Source organism: Alternaria dauci, chromosome 4 (assembly GCF_042100115.1).
Source record: "Alternaria dauci strain A2016 chromosome 4, whole genome shotgun sequence".
NCBI classification, from domain to species: Eukaryota; Fungi; Ascomycota; class Dothideomycetes; order Pleosporales; family Pleosporaceae; genus Alternaria; species Alternaria dauci.
This window is the reverse complement of record NC_091275.1, coordinates 2954588-2976667: the sequence shown is the minus strand read 5'-3', so window position 1 is coordinate 2976667 and position 22080 is coordinate 2954588. Positions and strand designations below refer to the sequence as shown.

The 22080-nt window shown below is 27.1% G+C and overlaps 1 protein-coding gene across 1 annotated transcript; it reads right to left on the bottom strand.

Annotated features, from left to right (window-relative positions):
• Positions 1-18510: 18510 nt before the first annotated feature.
• ACET3X_005532 (uncharacterized protein) lies at positions 18511-21831 on the bottom strand. Its single transcript, XM_069451747.1, has 6 exons — positions 21679-21831; positions 21612-21626; positions 21439-21561; positions 21362-21373; positions 21002-21311; positions 18511-18562 (listed from the first exon to the last, which is right to left on the bottom strand). The coding sequence occupies exons 1-5, from the start codon at positions 21781-21783 to the stop codon at positions 21306-21308; spliced, it is 261 nt and encodes an 86-aa protein (XP_069307576.1). The 5' UTR covers positions 21784-21831; the 3' UTR covers positions 18511-18562; positions 21002-21305.
• Positions 21832-22080: the final 249 nt, after the last annotated feature.

The following is a 22080-nucleotide window of genomic DNA, read 5'->3' as shown; positions in this document are numbered from 1 at the left end:
TTACTATCTAAGACTTTAAGATAGAGCGTCTTATAAAGTCTTTAAATAGATTTTATACTTAGTAAACGCTTAAAGCTTTCCTAAGGTTAAAAGGTTATAAGGTTTAAGTTTTAATTAGTTACTATATATAGTAGAGTATTTTATTACTAATTCTCTATTAGGAATAAGTACTTAATATAGTAAATAGATATAGAAATATTAAAAGGAGTATATATCTTATAGTTATTATTTCGTAGCTAAACACTATTTAGCTAGTTTCTATAAGGCCTCTTTTTCTTACACTATCCCTAAGCCTAATAGTTTTTTAACTACTTATACTTCCCCTAGTTTCTCTACTATACTACTAATACCTTATTAATATTTAAAAAGTATTTAGCTATAAATTTTTAAATACCTAGCTCTACTTCCTTATTATAATACCTTATCTTTAGCCCCTTAATATAGACGTTATCTAGGTATAGTATATAGTAATTAGGGATATACTCTTTATAGATCTTAGTTATAACCCTTATAAATTTAGTTACTAAGTTTATAGTACTTATTAGTAAAGTATACTATTATATAAGGCTTTATAAGGTCGAGAAAGCTAGTATATCTCTTAAGTCCTTATAGTGTTTAACTTAATTATATTTAAAGAAGAAGTTTAAGAGACTTATAACTATATACCTACTTTTTAGCTTCAGCCTTTACAGACTTTTTTTGTTGTTATAGTACGTTTAGGGACTTTTTTTAAGATAAAGCGCTAACTAGGTAACTATAGGCTTATACCTATATTTAGTACTACTAGTATATATATAGTATATTATAAACGCTAGATATAAAGATGTATAATAGTATTATACGTAAACTAGAGACTATAAGACGTAACCTTCTAACTTATACGCTATCCCCTACTATCTTCTACTATCCTCTACTATCCTTTACTATTTCTACCCTTTATAACCTTTATAGCTACCCTTTATAACCTTTATAGCTCCCTTTTATAACTACTACTACCTCTACTACTACTACTACCTCTACTACCTCTACTACCCCTTCTTAAGAATAACTAACTAGCTACCTATAGTATAGCTACTACTATTTAATAATTAGCTTTAGTTAGAGAAATATTAGTATTAGTACTATCTATACCTTATTCTCTTATCCCTATAGTATCTCTTTAAACTCCCTCTCTTTAAGCCTAAGATATTACTCCTCTAATACCCTTTTAATATCCTTTATCTACTAGCGTAGCTAGTACTTATTCCCCCCTAGGCCCTAGGGATAGGGCCTATAGTATTATCTTATATTATATTACTAAGAAATTTTAAAACTAAGCCTAAACTATCCTAGCGCATTTAGAAGTCTCTTTTTACCTATAATACCTCTCTATCTACTCTACTTATATTATACCCTATATTACCTTAACGTCCCTACTATTATAATTACTACTAATACTACCTAGAGATTAAGCTCTATTATATTATAGTAATTATATTTTAAGAGTATAAGTAGTACTACTACTATTATAATTATAGTTATAGTTATAGTTATAGTTATAGTTATAATTATAATTATAATTATAATTCCCTTTAAGTAGCTATAAAGCCTATATATTAGTAGTACTATTACCTAAACTCCTCTATAGCTACTATATACCTAATAGGTCTTATTATACTATATCCTAAGCCTCCTATATTATTATTATTATTATTAAATTAATTATCTACTACCTTATTAATACCTACCCTATACGTATAATTATTAGCTATACCTACTTTATATAATTATAAGATAGGGATAAGCTAGCTAAGGACTTACTATAGCTATCTATTATAGTCCTTACCTATAACTATCTTAATATACGCCTCTTACTTTATTATAAGTATACCCTTAGCTACTTTTATATTACTTAGCTTCTTAATATAAATATTCTACTCTATAGTAATAGATAACCTTACTTCTATATTTATCTTAGTACTAGCTAGTAAAGTAATACTACTTAAGTAAATAAGAGTTATAGTAAATAGGCTATCTATATAGAAGAGAATTTTATATTAGTTCTTAATAGTATTATCTAATAAGTTTAGAAAGGAGAGGTAGGCGTCTAAGAAGGGGCTTAAGATACTATAAGGCTTAAGATTATTATAGATTAAGCTAATTTAATCCTTAGTGTACTAGTACTTTATATCTATATTAGTGTTAATATTAAGTACTATCTATTACTTAAGGAATAGCTACTTAACACCTATAACGTAATTATATATTATAAAGTATATAGTATTAAAGAAGGTATTTCTCTTTAGTATATTAAATTAGAAGTTAAGAAATAGAAATTTAAAGAGCTAGTAGTTACTTAAATATTTCTATAGCCTTAAGTACTATAGTTATAAGCCTAGAGGTAAGCTATAAACTATAGTTATTAATTAAAAAACTCCTCTTCTACTTTAACTCCTCTTCTACTTTAACTCCTCTTCTCCTTAATATTACTATAACTATCTAGAACTACTTAAAGTTTAGGGCTTTAGTTTTAACCTATTTATTATTAAACTATATATAGCTATATATAGTAAAAATAGGTATTTAGGAAATATACCTTTACTATAATTTATTATAGTATCTTTTAATAGTATTATACTTACGTCTTTTACTAGTACGTTTATTATTTAAATAGCTAGTTCTTAGTTTCCTAGCTAAAAGTACTTTATTTAAGAATAATAAGGTAGCTAAATATAAGGAGCCTATAGCTATAGTAGCTATCTATATAAGCTATATATACTAGCTCCTCTACCTTCCTCCCTATCTATATCCTCCTCTACCTAATAGCTACCTCTATAATAATATTACTAATATTAGAGGTATTAATAATATTAATATTATCTACTATCTTAGTCTATAAGAGGTAGTAGAACTTAGGTAATTACTTATTTAACTTATTAAGGACTACTCTAAGTAGCTCCTTAGTATATATAAGGTAAGTATATTACGTACTTATAGATATATTAATTAGTACTTATCTAGCTAAGGTTTTTAGGCTAGGCTAGAAGACCTCCTAGATAAGGATAAAGAGGAAATATATATATTTATATATAGTATAATTTAATTATATATAGTATAATTTAATTATATATAGTATAATTTAATTATATATAGTATAATTTAATTATATATAGTAGGATACTTAAAGTTAGTATTAGTATAAAGGTTAGAAGTAGCTAGGCTTTTATAGAAATATATAAAATTCTAAGTAAGCTTAATTATAGTAAAGATACTATATCCTCCTCCCTTTATAATATATTATAATTATATTACTAGCTAATACTAGTAATCCCTATTAGGCCTACTAAGGTTTAATAGGTATCTTTTTAGTTACCTTTAGTAAATTTTTTTAACTTTAGTTTTCGCGTATAGACGTTAGAGCTTTACTACCCTAAAACACTAATTAGTCTAGCGTTTAAATCGCGTTATTACTTTATCTTTTTTTATTAACTTTTATAACTAATAAGCAGAGGGATAGCTACTTTTTACTTTTTTGAAGTTTTATTTTGATGATATCCCCCCACTTGCAGAAAACAAAAAATTAAGACTTATTCACCTAAGCTATATTATAAGTATTAGAAGCTTAGATAATAATCTACTACTTTTACTTATAGTAGGCTAAAAGCTTATTAACTATAGCTTTATTACTAAACCTATAGTACTTAGATATATCTTTAAAGTATTCTAAGAATATAGTAATATTAGTATTATTAAAAACTAGTGTTATAAGGTAATAAGGAATTACCTTCCTTTTATATAGGTTATATAAAGGAAGACTATTAGGCGGATACGTTAGATAAAAGTAGATCTAGGGTAGGGCCTAGATTACGTAAAAGGAATAGTATTCTATTAAGACCTAGCTTCTAGGAGGCTAGTAAAGATTAGGAGGCTATAGCCCTCCTAGGCCTCCCTCTTAGAAGGGAAGGTAAGGAGGATAGGACTTATAGTAATAGGTATAAGAATGTGTTAGATCTTATTATTACACTTATTATAGTTAACTTAAATAGTTTATCTCTTATATAGATTGTTAACTAGTTATTCTATTATTTATAGAATTAGTATTGTTTATCTCTTAGTTATAATAATAACTCTTTTCTACCTAATTATTTTATACGCTACCTTATAGACTATCGCCTAAACCTATCTTACCTTAGAAAGGACTAAGCTTAGAGAAGTATAGTAAACCCCTATATAATACTTTAACTACCTTAGATATTAGTAGATATTTTAACTAATAGTATTACCTAATTAAGATTTAGTAATAGTATCCTATAGAACTACTTAGAATAATATAGCCTAGGGTCTAGGACCCTTAATATAGGTACTACGTAATAATAAGATACTTAATATATCTAACTCTAAGATAGAGGATAGCCTAAGTGTTAGAGAACTTAGGAATCTTAGGTAGCTAGCCTATATCTAGGCTTAGTAGATAGCTAGAATATAAGATATAATTAATTAGCTTATAAGTTAGCTAATAGCTACACCTAATAAAAGATTACTTACTATTAAGAAACCTAAGATAGTAGCGCCTAAGAAATATAATAAAGGATAAGAGGAGTTATATATATTCCTTACTTAAGTTAATCTCTATTATAAATTTAATAAAGTACTAAGTAACTAGGATAAGATCCTTATAGTAAGTATATATATAAAGGGATAAGCCTTAAACTAGATATAACCCTATATAGATAACTATCTACTAGATATAGAACACTAGGGAACTAGAGAGGAAACTAAAGCTATATTTACTAGTTAGAGTGAATTTAAGTAAGAGATAGGATATATCTTTAGAGAAGTAGACGCTAAGAACTAGGTAGAGAAGAAAATTACTCTCCTAAGGTAAACTAAGTCTATATTTATATATATAGCAGAGTTTAAGTAACTATAGGCTTAGATTAATTAGGATAACGCAGCACTTTAAATAGTATTTAAAGTAGGCTTAAAAGAAAATATTAAGGATAGTCTTATATACTATAATAAGCCTAGAACGCTATAGGCTCTAATTAAGCTAGCTACGCGTATAGATAACTACTTATAGGAATAGTCTTAGTAGAAAGGATAATTTTAGCTAATAATAGCTAACACTAGGAAGCAGCGCAATAGATATAATAAGGATAGCGATGCTATTATAACTAGTAAGGTATAAGAGAAACCTAAGGATAAGAAGAATAAAAGTTAGAGATAAGATACTCTCTCTAAGGAAGAACGCTAGAAGCGTTATAATAATAAAGTATATCTCTAATATAGTAAGATAGGACACTTTACCTAAGACTATAAGGATAAACAGGTTAAGTAGGTAGCTATCAAAATCTAAATAATTAGATAGGGTACGCCTTACCTAACTCTAGTAGAATTAGATAATAACCTAAGCGACTTAGACCTCTACGATAAGGTATACTAGGTAACCTAGGAAAGATTCGTAATAATTTAGCGGCCTAAAGTATTAGCCTAGGAAGAATTAAAGAATAATAACTAGAAGATTAAGGGCTAAGACGTGTTAAACTACCTAGCTAATAACTAATGCTAGATTTGTAGTAGTAATATACACTACGCTAATAACTACGACATTTAAGGACGAGTCATTATTACTAGTAGGAATACTAAGGATATTAGTTACTAAGCGGTACGCTAATAACCCTACTTTAAAGATCCGTTAGCTAAGGTTAGGGACTAAGAAGCTTCTAAAGTAGAAGATACTAAGGATTATAAGGATTTATATTAGTATAACTATAAGATAGATTATAAGTTCTATAAGTAAGATAAGGAGGAATATAGAATAGACTAAGACTAGTACTATTACCTAAACCTCTAGGTAGATAAATGTCTAGCGGATAACTACTACCTACATAAACTAGAAAAAGTAGAAATCTACTATAGACTCCTATAAACGTAATATAGGAATAGATATAAGTTCTATTAAGATTAACTTAATAAGGTAAGATAGGTAGATAACTACTACTATACTATATTATTATTAAATATCTATAAGGTTATAGATTACCTAATATATAAGGCTAAGAAGGCCTAACTAAGAAAGAGGATTACTAAGGAGGAGATCCCTTATTAGAATATCTATTAGAGCTTCTATTATAATAATAGGTGCTTAACGCACTATAGCTTAAAGAATAATATAGGCTATTTCCCTAAGTATAAGGGAGAGAAGTAGTTAAAAAACTAGGACGCTACTAGGGATAGGGTCTTACTAGTAAGGGCGCGCCTAAAACAACCCTTAGGAAGGTATAGGATACTAATAGTTAGGTAAAGTAGTTACTTATAACTATATCTATATAGGGATAGAATATTAAGGCGCTTATAGATAGTAGGGCTATATAAATAATAATCTTACCCTAAGTAGTAGAGAAGCACGGAGTACCCTACTAGATTAAGAAGAATCTAGTACTAGTAGTGCTAGCTAATAAAAAGCTTATAGAATATAGAAATAGTATAATATAGATAGAAACTAAATTAATAAAGCTATAGATAGCTAGTATAGAGTGCTAAATAAATATTAATATTATAGATCTAGGAGGACTAGATATATTAATAGGTTATAATTAGCTAGATACTTATAACCCCGCTATTAATTAGCGAAAATAAATAATACTTAGAAGAGAACCTATATATAAGGTTACTAGAGTACGTGGAAGAGTAAGCCTAAAGGACTAGAGCTTAACCTAAGATAGGAGGTTTAGTAAGATCTTACCTTATAAGATTAGGAGAATCTATAAGAAGGACCCTTAGAGAGTAAGAGTTATCTAGATAAGATAAGTTATAACTATAAAGGAAGGACACTTACTATTAGAGATACTAAAAGAGTATTAAACTAATAAGTTTAGAGAACTCTTTAAGGAAAATAAAGCTATAGATCTAGTAGACTATTAGGATTAGGATTATAAGATTATCCTTAATAAAGGGGTAAAGCTAAGCCTAGGACTAATATACCCTATATCGCCTAAGTATAATACTAAGCTAAGGGATTATATCTAGAAGAATCTAAAGAAGGGATTTATCTAACTAGGATTAGGCCTAATAGCCTTACCTATCTTATTTGTAAAGAAGCCTAATAGGAAGTAGTAACTATATATTAACTTCCGTAGGTTAAATAGCGTTACTTAGAAGAACTAATATCCCTTACTACTAATAACTAAGCTTATAGATTAACTCTAGGGAGCTAAGTAGTTTATAAAGTTTAACGTTTAGGAAGGATTTTACTAAATTAGGATTAAGGAAGGATATAAATAGATAATAGTGTTTAAGACAAAATATAGACTATTTAAGTATATAGTAATACTATTTAGGTTAATAAATACCCTAGTAACGTTTTAGTTAGTTATTAATAACGCGCTCTATAAATACCTTAGGATCTTTGTTACAGCGTATATTAATAATATATTAGTTTACACTAGCGGGACGCTAGAAGAATATATAGAGTATATAAAGAAAGTGCTAAGGAAGCTTAAGGAATATAAGCTGTACCTATAGCTAGGGAAGTGCGAATTCTATATAAAGGAAATAGAATATTTAGGCTTTATAATATCTATAGAGGGAGTAAAGATAAACCTAAAGAAGATAGTAGCTGTATAGGAGTGGCTAACGCCTAAAATAGTTAAGGATGTATAATCCTTTCTAGGGTTTACTAACTACTACTAGAAGTTTATTAAGGATTACTTAAAGATTATAACACCCCTCTCTAAGATTATAATAAAGGAAATTAGTTTTAAATAGAATAAGGAATATTAGGAAGCTTTTAATTAAATTAAGTAGATATTCCTTAAGGTACCTATACTAGAGATATATAACCTAAAATAAGAGACGTAAGTTAAGACTAATACGTTAGATTATATACTTAGAGCTGTATTATTATAGTAGTACCTAGATAAGAAGTAGAGACTAGTATTCTACTACTTAAGGAAGTTCTCTAGAGTAGAACTTAACTACGACGTTTATAATAAGGAGCTACTAGGAGTAGTTAATTCCTTTAAATAGTAGGAAGTCTATTTACTAGGACTACTACACTAGATTAAGGTTTTTACTAATTACTAAAACTTAGCAGGTTTTATAACAACAAAGAAACTTAACTAATAACAAGTCTAATAGGCTAAGATACTAGCTTAGTTTAACTTTAAGATAACTTACTATATAGGAACACTTAATAGAGCTATAAATACTCTAAGTAGGAGATCTAACTTACGTAAAGATAGTTATAAAGAACTATATAACGCTATATTTAAGAAGATGCCTAATAGCACCCTACGTTACAACTAGCTAGAACTAGCTAAGATAGCTAAGGTGGCTAAGCGGGTAGAAACACTTTAGTAGTAATAGTAGTAGAGAGTAGCTAGCTAGTAGTTTAAGCTAGATGAGAACAGCTCTAATAAACTATTATAAGATAAGCGAGAGTACTAAGATATAATTTAAAGTAATTAAATATATATACCTCTATATATAAGAGCGAATCTTATTAAAGAACTATATAAGTCCCTAGAATACAGACATGTATCGCTAGAAGAGATAGTTAGACGTTTAGTAAAGGTGTTTATAATACTACGCTTATAAGCGAAGGTGTAGGACGTCCTAGGTAACTATTTAGCTTATTACTAGAATAAGCCTAAGAGATATAAGCCCTATAGCCTATTATAACCCTTACTACTACTAATAAGACTATAGAGTAGCGTAATAATAGACTTTATAGTAAAGCTCCTAAAGTTATTAGAACTAGGATCTAGAAGATTATATAATATAATCCTAGTTATTATATACTAATACATAAAAGGAGTAAAGTTTATACCTACTAAAGAGACTATTATAGTAGAAGAGTACGCGTATAAGGTTAGTAAGGCACTAATATTAGAATATAGGATACCTAAAGAGTTTATTACTAATTATAATAAACTATTTACTTCTAAATATTAGAATATATTCCTAGTAAAGTTAGGTGTAAAGAAAAAGCTATTAACTAGCTTTTACCCTAAAATAGATAGCTAGATAGAAAGAATAAACTAAACACTAGAGTAATATCTAAGGATGTACGCTAATAAGCTATAAGATAACTAGGTTAAACTCTTACTAATAGTATAATTAGCCTATAATAGTACTAAGTCTATAATAACTAAGTACTTACTACACTACGCGAACTATAGATATAAGCTAGTTACTTATTAAGATCTAAAAGATATAGAAAGTATTATAGTAGGTATAGATAATAAAGCCTACTTAATGCGAGAACTATATAATAAATTAAGTAAGAATATAGCTTATAGGAACCTTATAATAGCTAAAGTAGCTAATAAGTAAAGGATTAAGGGACTAACCTTTAAGAAGGGGGATAAAGTTTTCCTATTATAATAGAACTTAAAAACTAAGCGACTAAGTAAGAAACTAGATAACCTCTAAGTAGGGCTATTTAAGGTTCTAGAGGAAATAGGTAACGTAAACTATAAACTCTAACTCCTACTAGGTATACGTATCTACTCTATCTTTTATAAGAAACTCCTAGAAAGAGTACCTCTAGATACTAAGCTAGCTACTAATATAGAGCTTAAAGATAATAAGTATAAGGTTAAAGAGATTAGGGACCTATAGAAAATTAGTTATTAGTAGAAATACTTAGTTAAGTAGCTAGGATAGCTAGAGAGCTAGAACACTTAGGAACTAAAGGAAAATTTAATAAACTATAAGTTATAGGTACGTAAGTACTATTAAAGACACTTAGAGAAGGGAGAACTAGGTCCTTAAGGGAAGAAAAGAATTTAGAAAAAGGATTAAAAGAGGCGTTATCCTATAACTAGCCTAAGTTAGTTAATAGTCTAGGTAGTAATAGTTTAGTTAATTAAAAGTCTATACTAAGGGTAGAGTTCCCCTTAGCTTACTCTTTCGCGCGATCCTAAAGACTTAAAATAGCGTAATCTTAATTAGTAAATACTTACTCTCGCGCCTTAGTCTCTGCTACTTCTAGCTAAAGTTAAGTAACCTTAGCCTTAGCTTAAAGAAGCGCTAAGCGCTTCTTACGCTTTTTAGCCTTAACCTTCTCCTACTCTTCCTTAGTTATAAATAAGCTATACTTAGCTTTTACTAAAATACAGCCTATATACTACCTAGAGGTAGTATCTATAAAATAATAAAGATTCTTCTCCTTATACTACTTATAATAAAAGGTTATCTTATTCCTTTATTAGTAGATATAATTAGCATAAGCCTAGCGCTATTAAGTTAAGTTCTAGGCACAGACGCGTTAAGAAGTCTAAACCTTAGGTATAGTTAGGGAAAGTAAGGAAAGGAGGAAAGAGAGGATATAATACTACTAGAGTATCTATACCTCTACTACTACTACTAGACTAGGCGTAGGAAAATAATTACTTAGGGTATTAGGATAATACACCTAAGAGGGGGGGTAATATTATAAGGTAATAAGGAGTTACTTCCCTTTTATATAGGTTATATAAAGGAAGACTATTAAGTAAATATAATAGATAAAAGTAGATCTAGGGTGGGGCCTAGATTACGTAAAAGGAATAGTATCCTACTAAGACCTAGCTTCTAGGAGGCTAGTAAAGATTAGGAGGCTATAGCCCTCCTAGGCCTCCCTCTTAAAAGGGAGGGTAAAGAGTATAGGACCTAAGGTAATAGGTATAAAAATATATTAGATCTTATTATTATACTTATTATAGTTAACTTAAACAGTTTATCTCTTATAAAGATTATTAACTAGTTATTCTATTATTTATAGAATTAGTATTATTTATCTCTTAGTTATAATAATAACTCTTTTCTACCTAATTATTCTATACGCTACCTTATAAACTATTACCTAAACCTATCTTACCTTAGTAAGGACTAAGCTTAGAGAAGTATAGTAAACCCCTATATAATAGCTAGAACTATTTTAGCTAGGTGTAGTAGGAGTTATATAGCTACTATTAGGTCTTAGCTTCTTAGCTATTAGAGTAAGGCTACTATTATCTAAAAGACTTTTATTATTTTATTATTAGGGGACTATACTAGTAGATTATCTAAGGAAATAGAGCTTCTTAGTATTACTACTAGTACGCTTAGTAAATCTACTAGTATTATTATACTATTAGCTAAAGCTTCTAGTTTCTTTATTTTAGTAGTAGAAGTAAACTAATCTATATTCTAGCTTCTAGCTAGTAGTTTAGTAGTAGATTAGGTTCTTTTACCTATTTTATTCTTTACTTATTAGTTCTTACTTATCTACGTAATATATATAATAAGTATAGTAAAGGCTATAATAAAGAGCGTAAGTACTATATAAAGTAGTACTTAGGTTTAACTAGTTAGTTACTTATATATCTAAGAGTCTTTTAGTAAGAGGGTAATTACTTTATTCTTTATATATCTTAAGATATTATCTTAGTTAGCTATCTTTAGTCTATTAATCTAATTATTTATTATTAGTTTTTTCCTTATTAGTAGTACTCTATAGAGGTTATTACTATTATTCTTAGCCTTATATATTATTTAGCCTATCTATATATACTCTATTATATTCTTTATCTATATAGCTATTTAAAGGATTATTATCTTAGCCTATACTCTTTATATAATATACTACCTTATATAGTATAGCTATACTCTAGTTATAATCCTAGTATTATTAGTAACTTAGTACCTCTATTATATCTTTCTTACTTCTTAGGGGTCTTTCTATATCCCTATTTATTTATATTCTCTAGTCTTTATACTTTTTTATTATAAAATATTCTTTAGGTTACTATATACTATTACTATTCTCTTAATATTTCTTACTTATTCTATACTATATCTATTCTAATTTCTCCTACTATCTAAGACTATAAGATAGAGCGTCTTATAAAGTCTTTAGATAGATTTTATACTTAGTAAATACTTATAGCTTTCCTAAGGTTAAAAGGTTATAAGGTTTAAGTTTTAATTAGTTATTATATATAGTAGAGTATTTTATTACTAATTCTCTATTAGGAATAGGTGCTTAATATAGTAGGTAAGTATAGAAATATTAAAAGTAGTATCTATTATAGTTACTATACTATAGCTAAATACTATTTAGCTAGTTTCTATAAAGCCTCCTTTTTCCTATACTATCCCTAAGCCTAATAGTTCTTTAACTACTTATACTTCCTTTAGTTTCTCTGCTATAGTACTAATATAGTAAACCTTACTATTTTAGTAAGTTAAAGATTAGGTATAGCTATTTATAATTTAAGTAATATAATTAGATCTTAGAGATTAGTTTATTAAAGAAGCTATAGCCTATACTAACTATATATATATAGCTAAGAAAGAATATTAAGATAATATAAAAGAAATTTACTAAGAAGATATTATACTTAGAGACTTAGTACTTCTTTAGAATTTAATATAGAAAATTAATATATTAAGAGATTAAAAGCTTAATATAAGATAGCTAGGACTATATAAAGTATAAGAGGTAAAGTTTAACTATAGAACTTACTACTTAAAAGACTTTAATAGTACTATTTTCCTATATACTATACTAAGAAAAAGGCTAAAACTCTTCTACTAGTATCTTAAAGATAATATTATTAAAGAAGATAAAAGTAATATAAAACTATAAAACCTAGAGTACTAAGAAAATAGTAGTACTATACTAAATATTTTAGTTATTCTAGATACTAAAGAATTACTACCTTAAGACTATAGACTATTAAGATAATTAACTATATAATAAAAAGATAATAAGATAATCTTTAGAGTAGTTATTACTAAATATCTAATAGAAGAAGAATAATAAGTATATATATAAGATTAGGAAAATTCTAACTCTAGATCTAACTCTAATACCTCCTTAGTATCTAGATAGACTATAAGATAGTTTATCTTTCTAAGAAGGAGAGGGAGAGTAGCTTTTAGTAGTACTTTAATACTTCTAAGTACTCTTTTATTAATTTAAAATAATACTAATTATTTATACTCTTAAAATATAGAATCTAGGTTTATAAGCTATAACTTAGATTATATATCTTAACTACTAGAATATATTATAAACTATATACTATATAATAATATATTATAAATCTCTTTAGATATTAGAAAATAATAACTTAAGTATATTTATAATACTACCTTAAGAATAGAGAGGAAGAAAATAATAATACTTAGTCTAAATCTTTATTATATAAAGTAAAACTTTTATAACTAACTACTAAGTAGTATCTAGGCGTAGTCTTAGTACTATATAAATAGAATATATCCTTCCTTTCTTCTTTCTTTCTTCCTCTACTAAGAGTTATAAACTTAGAATTTATAGCCCTAGTAATAAGCTAACTTATAGCTCCTAATAATTAGCTATTAGTTCTAATTAAAGAAGAATATAAAAGTAGAGAACCTCTCTATAGTATATATACCTATAGTTATATACTATTATTTTACTTTTACTTTTATATACTCTTTTACCTTTACTTATATTATTACTTAAGTAATATTAGCTAAGGAAGCTATAAATACGCTACTATAAGATAGATAAAAGTAATACCTCTTAGCTTTAAGCTCTTAATCTCTTTCTTTTTCTTTTAAACTACTTGTTATACTTAACTTAATTATATATAAAATATTTAAACTATAAGAGTAGTAGCTAAAAGTAGTATAAAAAACTTCTTATACTTAATTACTTACTAGCGCACTTAGTTCTATATACTAAAGTACCTTATATTACTAAAGGAGTAATAGATAGCTCTAAAGAATAAGAATAAAGATAAAGGTAAAGGTAAAGTACTAGTAATAATACCTCCTTCCTTATTGTAAACTTTACCTCTAATAACCTTAGGTTTATTATTTAATTTTAGTAATCTTAGAGTAGGAGATATATCTAAAGTACCTAATAAAGAGTAATATATTATAACGTTAAACTAAGAGCTAGTAGTAGCTAAGTAAGATATTCTTAATATAGCCTAATAAGCTCCTATTAATATCTAAGACTTAGTATATAACTTTATTAACTAACTAGAAAATAAGACTCTGTATTAGTAGTATATAATACTAGATATTTAGTTCTATAATAGTTCTTAGGCCTTTAAGCTCTTCTATAATTATATACTTAAGGTAATAGTAATATATAAGAAACTTCTAGGCCTAATAGATAAGTATAAGGGATATAAATCCTTTATAGAGTATTACCCTCTTATTAAGGAAATAACTAATATAAAAAATAGATATAAGACTAAAATAAATAGTATAATAAAGACTATTAAGAAGCTAGAACTAAGATTAGTAGAGAACTACCTCTATAAGTAAAAGTCTTATATAATAAGTACTTTCTAAATAATAGCTAATATAGCTTTTATACTAAAGTATATAAGGCTTATTAATACTATACTTTTCCTTAACTAAATTATAATAGCTAGACTCTATATAAAGAATTATACTAATAATTAATTTATTAATAAGTAGGACTAGGTAATATTAAAATCTAAAGTAAAGTTTATATACTAGTTTATAGTAAATAATACCTTTAATTTAAATAATAAATATACTAGTAAAAGATATAAGTATAGTTTTTTATTTTCTATAAGTAGGGGGTATTATTAAAATAAAACTTTAAAAAAGTAAAAAGTAGCTATCCTTCTACTTATTAGTTATAAAAGTTAATTAAAAAGATAAAGTAATAATATAATTTGAATACTAGACTAATTAGTATTTTATAGTAGTAAAGCTCTAATATCTATATATAAAAACTAAAGTTAAAAAAAATTACTAAAGGTAATAAAAAAAGACACTTATAAGAAACCTTAGTAGAGGTCTAATAGGGATTACTAGCTATTATTAGCTAGTAACGTAATTATAATATATTACGAAGGGGAGAGAAGATAAAGTATATTTACTATAACTAAGAGGGGGTTATATAAAAGCCTAGCTCCTTCTAACCTTTATACTAATACTAACTTACTTTAAGTATCTTACTATATATAATTAAATTATACTATATATAGTTAAATTATACTATATATATATATATATTTCCTCTTTATCCTTATCTAAGAGGTCTTCTAGCCTAGCCTAAAAACCTTAGCTAGATAAGTACTAATTAATATATTTATAAGTATATAATATACTTACTTTATATATACTAAGGAGCTACCTAAAGTAGTCCTTAATAAGTTAAATAAGTAATTACTTAAGTTCTACTACCTTTTATAGACTAAGATAGTAGATAATATTAATATTATTAATACCTCTAATATTAGTAATATTATTATAAAGGTAGCTATTAGGTAGAAGAGGATATAAATAGAGAGGAAGGTAGAGGAGCTAATATATATAGCTTATTATTTAAATAATACACGTGCTAGTAAAAGACGTAAGCATAACACTATTAAAAGATACTATAATAAATTATAGTAAAGGTGTATTTCCTAAACACCTAGTTTTACTATATACTACTATATATATTTAATAATAGATAGGTTAAAGCTAAAGCCCTAAACTTTAGGCGGTTCTAGAAAGTCACGGCGACGTTAGGGAGAAGAGGAGTTTAGGGAGAAGAGGAGTTTTTAAACTATAGTTTATAGCTTATATCTAGGCTCATAACTATAGTACTTAAGAATAAAGAAATATTTAAGTAACTACGTAAATTTTCTTCTCTTAACTCCTACACTTTAATATATCTAATATATCTAGTATATTTAGTAACTCTAGTAACTCTAGTAACTCTAGTATCTCTAATATAAAGGTTATTATATATAATATTATTATAGGTATAAAGCGCCTAGTTTTAGAGGGCTTAGTAACCCTCCTGTTAACTATAGCAGCTACTATTAAGTAGTATAATAAGTATAAAGTTATTATTAAGATTAACCCCCTTAAAAGTAACCTTAAGTATAAGTTCTAGACTTATATTTAATCCCTTAGCCTATTATATAGGTTTACTAAAAAAGAATTTAACTATATACTTAGGGACCTAGTTTTTATTACTAAGGTCCTCCTTATAGGTACTACTATTATACTAGCTAGTAAAGGTATAAATAAAGCTAATAAGTTATTTACTCTTCTTTAGGATATAAAGGTCTAGCGTATATATAATATATAGGTTACTAGTTCTATAATAACTAATAAGTAGTATAGGTACTTAGACAAGGTCTATAATAGGGGCTTTAAGGACTAGCTACTATATATTATAGATATTATTAAGGAGCTAAGATAGGTATAGCTAGAGGTATAGTTAGGAACTAAAATAGTAGTAGGATATAATAGTAGAGAAGTAGTAATAGTAAAGGGTTCTATAGGATATTAGTAGTAGGACGTTATCTTACGTAGTAGATAATTAATTTAATAATATAGAAGGCTTAGGATATAACGCGATAGGATTTAGGTGCGCGATAGTAACGAGTATAGTATAATAGCTATAATAGCTTCGATAGCTATAGTAGCTACGGTAGTAATATATAAGGGTACTACTACTAATATATAGGCTTTATAGCTGCTTAAAGGGAATTATAATTATAATTATAACTATAACTATAATTATAATTACTATAATTACTATAATTACTATAATATAATAGAGCTTAATCTCTAGGTAGTATTAGTAGTACTTGTAATAGTAGGGACGTTAAGGCGGTGTAGGGTATAATATAAGTAGAGTAGATAGAGAGGTATTATAGGTAAAAAGAGACTTCTAAATACGCTAGGATAGTTTAGGCTTAGTTTTAAAATTTCTTAGTAATATAATATAAGATAATACTATAGGCCCTCTCCCTAAGGCCTAGGGGGGATATATATAGCTTATATAGATAGCTACTATAGCTATAGGCTCTTTATATTTAGCTACTTTATTATTTTAAATAAAGTACTTTTAGCTAAGAAACTAAGAACTAACTATACTAGTAGATAAAGGATATTAAAAAGGTATTAGAGGAGTAATATCCTAAGTTTAAGAGAGGGAGTTTAAAGAGATACTATAGAGATAAGAGAATAAGGCGTAGATAGTACTAGTACTAATATTCCTTCTAACTAAAGCTAATTATTAGATAGTAGTAGCTATACTATAGGTAGCTAGTTAGTTATTCTTAAGAAGAGGTAAAAGTAGTAGTAGTAGTTATAAAAAGTAAAAATAGTAGAGGATAGTAAAGGATAGTAAAAGATAGTATATATATTAGAAGGTTATATCTTATCTCTAGTAAGTATATAATTTACTACTATTTTATATCTTTAGTATCTAGTATTTATAATATACTACGTATATACTAGTAGTACTAAATATAAGTATAAGCCTATAGTTACTTAGTTAGCGCTTTATCTTAAAAAAGGTCTCTAAATATACTATAATAATAATAAAAAAACGTCTATAAAGGCTAAGACTAACTAGGTAGTATTAGTAGTAATTATAATAGTAGGGATATTAAGGTAGTATAGTATAATATAAGGGATAGATAAAGAGGTATTTTAAGTAAAAAGAGACTTCTAAATATACTAAGATAGTTTAGGCTTAGTTTTAAAATTTCTTAGTAATATAATATAAGATAATACTATAGGCTCTATCCCTAAGGCTTAGGGGGGGCTATCTAAGTAGTAAAAATATATAGGAACTAGATATAAACTTTATAAACTACTAATTATACCTTTAAGAGTACTACTTCACTTTATAAATAAGTTATTAAAAGTAGGATTACCTTTAAGATAAGTTAGAGAGAAGGTACCCTAATCTAATACTAGAGTCCCTAGTATTAGACTACCTTCTAGGACTATAACTTTATAATTAATACTCTTTATAGCCTCTAAAGCTTTAACCTTATCTATAAACTTTCTTAACTCCTCTATTAATTTCTACTTATAACGTACTAATAACTTTTATTATTTCTATAGCTAATCTTTTTTTATATAAACTACTAATAGTACTTTTAGTATAGTTAACTCTACTATATTTACCTTAGACTCTTATTATTCTAGCTAAGCTAGCTCTAAGTCTAACTTTAAATAGTTTAGAGGAAGGACCTCTACTAGAATATAGCTCTTTATTCTATTTCTATAATAATTTCTATACTCTTTCTTTAATAATAATATTTAATACTCTAAGTTATTCTTTATATAGTATTTATAATTAACTATAGCTAAAATACTAATAGTATTTATATAATTACCTATAGTGTAATAATAAGTAGTATTATAGGAAACTATTAGCTTAGATTTATAAGGATATAAATAAGAGAAAGGGAGGGTAGTATTATAATCCTAAGGAGGAAAGGACGCTAACTATATATAAAGGATAGTAGTAGAGAAAGACCCTAGATAACTAAGATAAAGGGTAGACCTTTATATACTAATAGATAATACTACCCTAAAGTAAGTATATAATCCTATAGTCTTAGTAGAAAGCCTTTATAGGATAAGTTATATATATACTATAATATCTTACTAAGTCCTATAATATACTACGTATAGGATAATATAGGACTTATAGGATAACTATAATACTTATTAAGTATATAGCCTAGATACTAAACCCTTATAGCTTAGTATATTTAACTTTATATAAGACTCTAGTATTTAATCTCATAATTATACTTTATTCTTATATAACCCTAATAACCTTTAGCCTTAGCCTTTATAGACTTTTTTTTTATTATTATTATAGTATATTTAGAGACTTTTTTAAGATAAAGTACTAACTAAGTAACTATAGGCTTATACTTATATTTAGTACTACTAGTATATATATAGTATATTATAAATACTAGATACTAAAGATATATAATAGTAGTAAGTTATATACCTACTAGAGATAAGATATAACTTTTAAATATATATACTATCTTCTACTATCTTCTACTATTTCTACCTTTTATAACTACTACTACTACCTCTACTACCCCTTCTTAAGAATAATTACCTAAGGTTACTACTATACTTTTAACTTTAACTAAAGGAATATTAGTAGTAATACTATCTATATTATATTCTTTTATCTTTATAATATCTATTTAAATTCTTTATCCTTAAGCTTAGATATTAATCTTCTATTACTTATTTAATATTAACTACTTACTTATATAGCTAGGCCTAAGTCTCTTACCTAAAGCCCTCTTAGTTAAGGAGAAAGATATAGTTAAATATAAAGAGCTTATAGCTATAGTACTTATTAACCTAAGCTTTATACCTAAGTTCCTTTACCTTCTATTATATCTATATCCTCTTTTCTTTAATAGTCTCTTCTATAATAATATTACTAATATAAGTATTAATCTAATCCTTTATAAATACTTTACTATCTTAGAATATATAGTAAAACTCTAGTAATTACTTATTTAACTTATTATAGACTACTTTAAGTAGCTCTTAAGTATATATAAGGCTAGTATATTATATATTAGATAGATTAAATAGTACTTATCTAGTTAGGGTTTTTAGGCTATAATAGAAGACCTCCTAAAGGATAATATAAAGGAAATATATTATATATATAGGTTTATATATATAAGTTTATATATATAAGTTTATATTTAGCTTTAGCCTTTTTAACCTTTTTTTATTACTATAGTATATTTAGAGACTTTTTTTAAGATAAAGTACTAACTAAGTAACTATAGGCTTATATAAGCCTATATTTAGTACTACTAGTATATACGTAGTATATTATAAACACTAGATACTAAAGATATATTATTTTAATACTAAGGCTTCTATTAGTATATATAGCTAACTTAGAGTCTTTATAGTAGTTATATACTTACTAGAAATAAGATATAACCTTCTAACTTATATACTATCCCCTACTATCCTCTACTATCCTCTACTATCCTTTACTATTTCTACTCTTTATAACCTTTATAGTTACCTTATATAACTACTACTACTATATTTACTACTATTACCTTTACTACTATTACCTCTACTACTACTACTTCTACTACTACTACCTTTACCCCCTCTTAAGAATAACTAACTAGCTACCTATAGTATAGCTACTACTATCTAATAATTAGCTTTAGTTAGAGGAATATTAGTACTAATACTATCTACGCCTTATTCTCTTATCCCTATAGTATTTATTTAAATTCCCTCTCCTTAAGCCTAAGATATTAATTATTAATTACCTTCCTAATATTACTTATTTCCTATTATAGCTAGGTCTTAGTCTCTTAGCTTAATCCCTTTCCTAATACTAAGATAGTAAGATAGTTAACTATAAGGACTTTACTACTACTAGTATTATAAATCTAGGCCTTATAGATAACCTCCTCTATATCCTTTAGTATTTATATTCTACTCTTTTTTACTATTTCCTCTACTTTAATATTACTAATATTAGAGGTATTAATAATATTAATATTATCTACTATCTTAGTCTATAAGAGGTAGTAGAACTTAGGTAATTACTTATCTAACTTATTAAGGACTACTCTAGGTAGCTCCTAAGTATATATAGGGTAGGTATATTATATACTTATAGATATATTAATTAGTACCTATCTAGCTAGGGTTTTTAGGCTAGGCTAGAAGACCTCCTAGATAAGGATAAAGACGAAATATATATATTTATATTGAGTATAATTTAATTATATATAGTGCGATTTAATCTTATATAGTATAATTTAATTATATATAGTAGGATACTTAAAGTTAGTATTAGTATAAAGGTTAGAAGTAGCTAGGCTTTTATAGAAATATATAAAATTCTAGGTAAGCTTAATTATAGTAAAGATACTATATCTTCCTCCCTTTATAATATATTATAATTATATTACTAGCTAATACTAGCAATCCCTATTAGGCCTACTAAGGTTTAATAGGTATCTTTTTAGTTACCTTCAGTAAATTTTTTTAACTTTAGTTTTCGCGTATAGACGTTAGAGCTTTACTACCCTAAAATACTAATTAGTCTAGCGTTTAAATCGCGTTATTACTTTATCTTTTTTTATTAACTTTTGTGACTAATAAGTAGAGGGATAGCTACTTTTCACTTTTTTAAAGTTTTATTTTAATAATACCCCCCCACTTGCAGAAAACAAAAAATTATAACCCTAATAACACTACATTAATCTTCTAATTATACTATTACACTAACACCGTCTATCGCGCTTGCTTATTCCTAGGAACTAAATCTTAGGACTACTAAGGTAGACCTTTATAGAATAGTAGTATATAGCCCTATATCTATATCTTATAGTAGGGGAAGTAATAGCCATAAGTCTTAGTAGTCTTCGTGCGCGTACTACGTAGGTTAAGAGTAAATCCCTCTACTATAGCGCTAATATAAGAAGTAATTATGTTGGGATATAAGCGCCCTTTTAGCTAAGCTGTATCCTATACGTTACACTACCCCCTTAATCCGTTTAACACTAAAAAACTTAGTCAATGAGTTTTTATTATAGCGCACTAGCTTACTTACGCAATAGATTGTCTAGTGAAAAATGACAATTAGTAATATTTCATGTATAACGATTTTATTGAAACGAATAGACATACCCCTGTTGCTCCACAACTCGGCCTGATGTACTGGGTTAAAGATCCTTGATGGTTAAGATCTTGAAGCGCCCGACAGTCTCGCCAGACTGGGAAGGTATTAGATTGCTGATTTTGGTTGTTGCACTGGTTGCTATTAACAGGAATGAGCGCGTATTTTATCCAGTAAGACCTACGCAGTAAGTATTAGGCTACAGTCTAAGCGTTAGCTAAAGTCTTAATTTATAAGATCATTTAAAATACCCTTTGGCTGTTACATCCTCCGTTACTTGGTCTACCCCAACCATAGTTGCACCATTGCGCAGAAACAGATGTGGCGAGGCAGATAATAACAATTGAGGCCTTCATGTTAAGGTCTGATGTAATAAGGCACAATACTTTAATAGCAATGTGATATAATGAGTAACTTATATACTCCTACTCGGCATTGTCGGAGATTAACGGACGCTGTAGCTTTGCTCTTAATATCGTGTTTCACCGAACATAAGATTTAGAGCCGCGAACCGAAGTCTAACCGGCTGTAGGGCCGACGACTTGGTACCTGCATTAAGTGGTGGGCTAGTAAGCCCACTGAAAAGGCAGATTCCTTTTCCAAGGAGGTAGAAACAAGAAGATTACGACGACAAGATCCAGGATATGATCTAT

What these genes read in the sequence shown, in the direction of transcription:
- ACET3X_005532 (XM_069451747.1), bottom strand. Translation starts at nt 21,783, where the DNA reads ATGAAGGCCTCAATTGTTATTATCTGCCTCGCCACATCTGTTTCTGCG.